This window comes from Agelaius phoeniceus, chromosome 1, assembly GCF_051311805.1.
Source record: "Agelaius phoeniceus isolate bAgePho1 chromosome 1, bAgePho1.hap1, whole genome shotgun sequence".
NCBI classification, from domain to species: Eukaryota; Metazoa; Chordata; class Aves; order Passeriformes; family Icteridae; genus Agelaius; species Agelaius phoeniceus.
The window spans coordinates 137302822-137311761 of record NC_135265.1 but is presented as its reverse complement, the minus strand read 5'-3'; the positions used below and the strand labels follow the sequence as shown (position 1 = coordinate 137311761).

At 37.6% G+C, this 8940-nt stretch overlaps 1 protein-coding gene across 1 annotated transcript; it reads right to left on the bottom strand.

Annotated features, from left to right (window-relative positions):
- Nucleotides 1-844: 844 nt before the first annotated feature.
- On the bottom strand, nucleotides 845-7156 carry SLC7A13 (solute carrier family 7 member 13). Its single transcript, XM_054648426.2, has 4 exons — nucleotides 6433-7156; nucleotides 3842-3973; nucleotides 1831-2195; nucleotides 845-1090 (listed from the first exon to the last, which is right to left on the bottom strand). Exons 1-4 carry the CDS (start codon nucleotides 7154-7156, stop codon nucleotides 845-847), a joined length of 1467 nt encoding a protein of 488 aa, XP_054504401.2.
- Between the last annotated feature and the right edge of the window lie 1784 nt (nucleotides 7157-8940).

The following is an 8940-nucleotide window of genomic DNA, read 5'->3' as shown; positions in this document are numbered from 1 at the left end:
CTACATATCTTTAGCTTTTATTTCTGTGATGAAAAGGATAAATAATTTTTATTGTCTTACTTGATGCATTGTAAGAATTTACCTTGAATTTTTATGTGTTGTTCTAAAATAGCTAAGATGCACCATGTCCAATTTTCTTGCTATTTAAAATGATCAGTCAAATTTATGATAGTCTTCAAAGGCTTTTATTAAAAATAAATTAATGCCAAAAAAAGTAGTACATGAAGAAAATATAAAGTCTTTAAAACCAGAAGTTCTAATCAATAAGCTACTGCAAACTAAGGATCCAGACAATTTAGTTCAAAGTGTGAGTGTATTTTTAAAATTATGCTATTATGTATTTATTCACTTATTGTATGATAATACTGATAATTATTTGTGCTTGTGTGATTGAGTCTTATTTCTATTTTTGCAAGACTATGCAACTTTTAACTGTGTTTTCAGGAGCAGGAGAGAGCATTTTACAGATTTTTCAAGTTTAAGAGAGATCCTTTGCACCTATTAAATTAGTATACATATATATTTATGCATTTATACAAACAAAAACAAACATATACATATTAACTTATTATGCTAATGACATGGTTTATTTGATGAGGAGGTGTTTGGTCATAGGTTGCACTTGATGGTGTCAAAGGTCTTTTCCAACCTAGCTCATTCTGTGATTCTGTGCCTATACATACATATATGTGCATGTTTGCAATATATGTGTATACATCTATATATGTATATGCATGCGTGCACATCTATGTATCACACCAACATCTAAATTGTACTGTTTATAGCCTCAGTTAAACAAAATCCTCTGTTGACTCTTAGTTGTACTGAGATTAAATATCTGCCATTATTCACATTTGCCCTCAGCAGGTCCATCAGCAGGACAGACTTCTAACAGGAGCTGTAAGTGGCAAGTAATTTTATCAAGAAATGCAAAATGCAATTTAAAATGTATAAAAGGCAGATAAATAATGAGACTTCCAAGCATAAACAGGAAAGCATAAACATATTGCATGTTTGGAGACCAGACTATGGGAGCTAGAACTAGGAAGAAAGACATTGCCACCATCATAAATGGAACTGGTAAAAACACCTGTAAGAGAAAGAAAAAAAAGTGGGTTAGGAAATAAACAAACCAACTGTGACTTTTCTGCCTCATTCATTAGAGTAACAATGTGTTCTTTGCCACAGTACAGTACCATTTCTCATGCTGCTATGAATTCACCCAGGACAAGAGTCATCTGACTCAAATTGCCTATAAGAGAGGAATCTTTTAAAAAATATTTGTTTAGGCTCCTTCTTTTGTCAAGGGGGAGAGACAGGCAATACTGGGAATCCATTTTTTCACATATCATAATGTGGGTTCCTATAAGACACTCAGGGCTGGGTGCCTGGAAGCCTTCACAATGAACATGCACTTCTAACCCGAGCTTTCTGACTGCTGGAGTATGAGGAAATTCAACCTATCTTTAATGCTGTGATTGTGTCAGGGAAGATGAGAGCAGATCGAAGTTCAATGAACTGAAGGGCAATGGGTCCTAAACTGTTCTTGTTATTGCTCCACACTGGTATGGTTCCACATTGTTTGCACATCTCCCCCATTCTGCAAAGAACCATCTCATGTGTTCAACTTCTCTGGGGCAGAGACCATCTGTTTGTTTCTCTTCTTTTTATAGTGAAGCAACATTTTCAAATGAGGCTCTAAGCATTGAGATTATTATTCGTATTTTTGTGACTCTCCACTTTAGATTTGCACTTCTTCTATAACTTTTGCATGCTACCCAGGACTCAAAAAGTAATTTATAAAAATATTTTTAATTTAGATCCATTTACTTTGTATGGTCGGTGTAGATGAGGTTCCCGGTATCGAAGTACAATCAAGCTTGCACAAGTCAATCCAGTCATAAGCCAGGCAGAAAATCCAAAGTAATTTGTTAGCATAATAAGGTCAGAGGGGATAATAAAAATGGATGCAATGGTGGTTGAAAAAATCATGGCTGGTGCTGGCGTATAGGAGTGGACATTAAGCATGGATATTAAAAGAGGTAAATGTCCTGACTGACTTCCAGCATAGCTTAATCGACCGAGTGTGAACATGCTGCAGTTGAGGGCACCAAATATTGAGACAGCAACAGAGAGAGGAATGATCCAGGCAACGGAGGGGATCACTCGATCAGCCCAAGTGACTGCCACAGCAACTGCAAGAAAGCAAAGATTTAGTGTAGTACAAATACCATCTTCTGAATAAGTGACATACTCAACAGGAACAAAACTTAAAAACATGAAGCACCTATTATTTACCAGCAATGCCTGCTTTTTCATTGCAGTAGTCAAACACTAATCCAATCCTAAAGGTATTTCATTCAGAAACTAAACATTTCCTGGGAGGATGACGGCAAGGAGTTGCCTGCCAGAGCAAGCCAGGGAAACCTGCTGGGGCCAATACCACAGTCATGGACTGCCCAGCAGGAGTGAGTCACATCTCACATCCTGCATCACAAACACACACACCTGGGCAAGGAAAGAAAATTAACTCCTTGGTCCCTGACATCACCATGGTGCTGACACAATCTGCTGTTACAGGAAACTGCCAACAGGAACACATCTACATTCAGAGATGAGTCAACAAATGTGCTATTAATGAGATTTTGCTTTGGGTGGAACTGGGAAATGTGAAAGATTGTTTCTAAACAAGAGATATTCAATATTGCATGGAGATTAGCCATAGCTGCTGTTATAGTGAGAACAATATTTAGTGGGTCTATAATCAAACACCATGAGGAACATAGGTCTTGCAGTGTCCTGTGCAGCATGGGAAGTCGTTAGAAATGGAGAAAACAGTGCCCTAAACCTCAAAAAAAAAAAAAAAATTTGGGAAGGAACAAAGAAATGTTTGAAAAAGTGCTGTAATTTTAGGTTTATCTTCTGAGCTGGCATAGGTAAACACAGTTCCCCTGGTATGCATGAAGCTGGTCATGCCAGGTGGCAGCTGCTATTCATGGATAGTCTGGTATTTGCTGCCTCCTTCATTGTAGCATACAAATGATCCATCTCTCCCAGCAGACAGCCTGACACTGAGGTTACTGAGTGACAATATGAGGTTACTGAGTGACAGGTATGCTGTTCTCATTTATATTAGTGAGCTTTTTTCATAGGAAAAAAAAAAAAGATTAATCCATCCAAATGAGGTATGGTTTTTGTCAGGCCTGTAGGCAAGGTCTGACAGCTCAGTGTCATTACAGTGGGATTTAAAATGTGCTGCTGGGACAGTCAAGGAGAAATACAGTTCCCTTTGGAGCTTTACATGGCCAGTTTATTGATACAGGATCTGAGAAAGGGTTTATACACACTGGATTTTGTATAGGCTCTTCTGAGAAGTTACAGTATTTATCATGAATAATACACACCCAAAATGGCTACATTTTTATGTCCATAGTATTTTCTATACTCTTGAACATGTTAGACTTGTCCACCTCCTAAAGAGTGATGGCTTTAGTCTGAGACTCCATGAGACAGAGGAAGAAGGAGGAGATAGGATTAAAACTACAGGAAAACAAAGATCATCTCTATACTTGGGACCTGACTTTCACCTCATTTTCCAGGTTTTAATACACTTCTGATTTCTTTTTAGACAGTGTAGGGAAAAGCCAACAATTTCAACAATCTGCCTACATTCATCCAATTGGTGTCATACAGTAAAATTAAAGAATTCTCTGTTAAAAGAAAATTAACCCAAATTTCTGGACTGTGAAGTAAGGTGAGCAGAAGTAACCCAGGGCATTGACATCAGATGGATATGTCAATGGGCCAGTCCTTTTCAATTAAAAAAATATGAAATACATACCTGAGGAGACAATTTCCTTAGGTGTGAGGACAGTCAGATATGAGATGTTCACTAGTAAATAAAAAACAATTACTGCAGGAACAGCAGTCATCACAGTTAAGGGGATATTTCTGCTGGGGCGTTTCATCTCCTCTGAAAAATACAATTTAAAACAACAAATGAAGCAAGCAGTGTAGCTTCTGCAAGTGTTTTTCAGTGCTGAAGCTGTGCAGAGTTTGACAAGACTGATGCCAAAGTCCTGCCCCAGTCCCTAATCATGGCTGCTAAATTCTCTGCTTGTGAAGTCCTACAGTGGCTCTCAAACAGGTTAATAGCAAAGATTCTTAAACAATATTTTTTTACTTAGCTATTTTTCACTATTTTGGAAGGAGGGCTGGATGAAGAGCTGATTGATTCACAAAATGATAAAAATGAGTGATAATTTCCCTTTGATTTGATTAATCACATATTTGACTTACATTAGAAAAGTGATTTGGTAGAAATTTTTCAATTAGCCTTACTTGAAAATTACTAGCTTAAACATGAGACTCTTAAGTCACATTATTTATTCTCATGTCACCTCATGAATCCTGATCTTAAACTTAATGAGCATATTTGCATATTTCTACTCATAACCTTTCTCTTTGCTCTTATATCGGAAGTAACAGAAAAGACCAAAGGTATAGACATAGGAGCAATAATGCAGTGACTTTAAAAGGGGGCCATTCCCAGATGGATTTTGATTATTATCATCTTTTCCAGGGCAAAGATGGTGGAGGAAAAAGGTTTTTTAGAGAAATAGTGCTAAGCCTGATAGCTTAGAACTACTCTTACCAAACAAGAAAAAAGCCAAATTTTGCAGGCATATAACTCAAGACACAGGCACACATTCTTGGGCATGTCATAGTCCCAGCAAAAGATGGAGCTGGTTTCCAGAAGCTTAATCTCAATCACCCTCATCTCAATCAGAAAGGTTCTTTTTAATTTCTTTCACTCCTTCCTCTTGTTCCCTCACCACTTCCCACTTCCCTCAGCATTTACAGACAATTTCTTGAGTATTACCAGCAAATAACTGATAAGAGGGAAGAAGTGAAAAGTGAAATGTGCAGCTTATTTAAACTCTTTTTAGGAGACAGAAATCTGCTCCTTCCTTTACATTTGATTTCTGCTCAGGACATCAGCCTTGAGCCATGATCCCTGTGCTGGCTGTAGTGCATGAAGACAAGACCAAAGGACCAAAATAGTGAAATTCAGATACTATCAGAAAATTTGGGATTTATTTCAGATATAAAAAGTACACTGAGCAATTTTGAGCTCAGAAGAGAATAATCACCAAAATTTCCAATTTAAATTTATCTTTCCGTTTTTTTTGGTGTTTATTGCAGTCTTGCCAGCCAGCTGGCACCTGATCCATCAGCTGAAGTTCACAGAAATGAAGTTATTGATGAAGCATAGGAAACTCAGGTCAGTTTGGAACAATTGCATAGGTTACATATGTCTAAACAGCTGTGCTGCCCAGTGTATGGCATTTATTAGTACTGCTAACTGATCAGAATAAATCTGTATTTTACTAGAAGTCTTGCATTTTCTCAGGCTTACAAAGCCAAGTACTTGTCTTTAAGGAATACCTGAGGTTTCAAAACCATACTTTACTGATTTATAATTTTTTTTAATTGCAGCCTATTTTTAAAGCTGGAGTACCTGGATTATAAAGACAACAGTCAGGTTTTTAAACATTAACCAAATTTTCACACTATCCTCACCAGTGAACTTTGTGGTATGCATTTAACACATTCCGTTTATTTAATATTTTACATGACAGAGGTCAATGGATACAAATGGTTAAAGATATAACAGCAATATCCACTTGCTTACAATATAATTCCATGAATCTGATGATACTATAAAACTCTACTGGATTTAACTTGTGATGTGAATACCTAACATAATGAACATCATCTCTGTAGCTTTGATGAAAAAGTTTATTACTGCCATGTCAGCAGATACAGAATAGGGAAGTAAACAGATATTCAAAAACCTTTTGAATGTTAAAATTGAGTACAAATTCTATGAAAAAATCTATGCCACCTTCCACAGACCTCTCTTTACCTTCTATTGGACTTCAAAAGTCTATTTTCCCAGGAAAATATATCCCATAAAATTACTACATTGTAACAAAACTCAAAATTAATTTGACCATGTTCAAACCAGCTGCATAACCTCAGATAAGGCACAGATATTTAAACAGAAATTACCTATGCATATGCAGTTTGGCATGGCTAACTTGATACTTTCCTAAAAATACACTGACATGGACACTGAGAAAGACAAAATAAAAATGTTTAAGGTATGGAAAATTCTGTTTATGCATGAGATTTAAAATTAACTATTATGACTTCTCTTGTACTTTCCTGAAAATGTCAGCTTCATTCTGCACAAAAACCAGGAATTTTCCCTAGAGGAGAACAATGCCTCTTCTACCAGCCCCAACAAACACTTATGTAAAATGAGAAGGACCCTGTGGTCTTGAAGCAGAGACAAGTTTTCCCAAAACAAGCTGAGGAACACAAGAATGAGAACTGCAGAAGTAAATCTAAAGAGGAGCAGAATACCTGCCATGTAGTTGAGGGACCACCAGCCGCCGTACGCGTACAGCCCCTGGAAGAAGGCTTCGGCAATCTGTGAGGCGTTGGGGATCTCTGAGCTGAACATGTCCTCAAACCTGGCCAGACTCTCCTTTTGCCTGGTAATGAGGAGAACTATGCCACCAACAGCAATCACAGACAAGGCCATCATCTTCAGCAGAGTGAAAACTGTCTGCACCCATGCAGACATTTTGACGCTGAGGCCATTCAAAATCCCCAGGGACCAGAGAACGGCCAAGGCCAAGCACTTCTTCAGCACATCTGGTGCAGGACAAATGCCATAGAATGGCTGTGTGGCATATTCAGCAAACAGCAAGGCTCGAGCAGCATTTGATGCTGGCTTGGTGAATGTTGATGTCCAGATAAACACGAAGGCAGGTAGGGATCCAAGGCCTCTTTTGATGTGGCTGTATTCTCCTCCGGAGAAGGGCAGAGAGGTTCCCAGCTCCGCATAGCAGAGGGCACCCATCAGAGAAACCAGCCCAGACACGGTCCAGATTGTTAGTGCAACGCCAACATTGAGTAAGGAATGTTTTAACACCCCTGTGGGAGACACGAAGATCCCTGCTCCAACAATTGATCCTATAATAAAACTTACCCCATCAAAATAACCTATATTTCTTTTGAGTTGCATCTTGGCTTTTCCTTTTCTTTGCACATATTTGGGGTCATTGTTTTCCTCTCTTCCCATTTTTTTGGAGTTTTGTTTTTGTTTTTCACAGCAGAGTTCACTTTGTTGTTAGCAGTCTGTCATAGCCCTACTTGCTAGTGAAATGTTATGGGAAGCTTGGCTTAATCATTCAGAAAAGAAAGCATACTTTGGGTTTTGATGTCTCCTGTGTGAAGATAATTAACCAAATACTTCAAGAAACACTGGCAAATCATGGACATGTTGGTTTAATATGTACTTCAGAAATTATAAGGCCTGCAGGTATTTTTAAAGAAAACAACATTAAAATTAATGCATGGCAAATGCTCATTTCTCAGATGATTTTCATCAACAGATTTCATTTTGTTTTATGTACATCTTCAGAGACAACCACAGAGGTGAGTAAATGTGACTTCAACATCAACCCTAGGGAAAGAGGAAGGTTATGGCAATGTGAGGAAAGAAATCAACCTTCCATGTATTATTGACAGTGACATGGACATTAGATGAACAGACTGCCACTATTTTTCCACCATCTACACAGAAAGGAACAGTGATAACCAATGATCACCAGTATGCTTTGCCAAAATCTCATCAGTCACTGGGTATATTGGAGCTTGTTTATACTTCACTCATTAAACACTGCCCTAGAAAGAAAATCACCAGTTTTATTCCCAGTTTTTTTTCTGAACATACATTGATAGACTAATACTCAAGCATGTCCTAAGATGGCATTAATCTTCAGACACTGCTGTGAGGGAAGGAAAGAAGCTGTATCATAATTTTCATTTCTGCACGGGAGCTGTGGAACAGAAAGAAGAAGGTTGGAACTTCTGACTGGTGTGGCATGTGTCTTTTAAGGTGTGGCTGCTGATTTTTCTACATACTTATCAATCTCTTGCATATTTTGTGTTAGGAGCTTCTCTTCAATCAAATGTGGAGATGCCATACACAAAATACTTTTGTACCAAACATGTAATTTTTTTTTTTAAAGATGCAGAGAAAAATGGGCAGAAAGAAGAAAACTAACTGAAAAGAAGCTCAGCATGAACCCTAAGGGTTGTGTAAGTGCCCAAACTCGTAACTGCAAAGTTCTTACTTTTTGTCAGTCAAGTGGCAGAACCAGTTTTCTCCTGCAGGTCAAAGCTCACCAGTGCAGTGAACAAAACTCATGCTTTTACAGGGGCCAACTTGAAATACACAGTGGTTCACGCCAGTCTTGAACAGCAGGATTTCCACTCAAATACAAAATAAATTAATCTGAAAATTAGTTTATATAATATGCCATCATGTAAGAATCCTATGGCTAAAACAAGCACGTGCACAGACTTTTTTAATTGTTCCAATGACCTGAAGTGAGTTTCCTTCACCACAAAGAAGCTCTGCAGCATGGTCAGTGACAGAATCTACAGCCCCAGAGCAGCCCCTAACCATAAGAAAATTCTTCCATTTTCTCCAAATCCCTGCAGTACTCTCCAACTACTTTCATCTTACAGACTACAAAAATTGTAGTTCTACAAGAAGCACACTTCTACTTACTAAAACTTGCATACATTTTAAATTGCATTTACTAATTTCCTAAATTGTATTATGTATTTAAGTATGCATTTACCATGCATGATTAAAATTCATAATAATTAAAATATTAATTATCTAGTATTCATGATTGGGAAATTCAGCATAGCATATGTTTTACATGGTTAAAATAAGTAATTTCTTGTTTTATTTTCTGAGTCTCCTTCTCTGTGAATGCACACATATTATGTGATATCCAGCAATCTCCCAACTCTCTTATTCTGCTTCGTACAGCTGGATTTGGATCACTC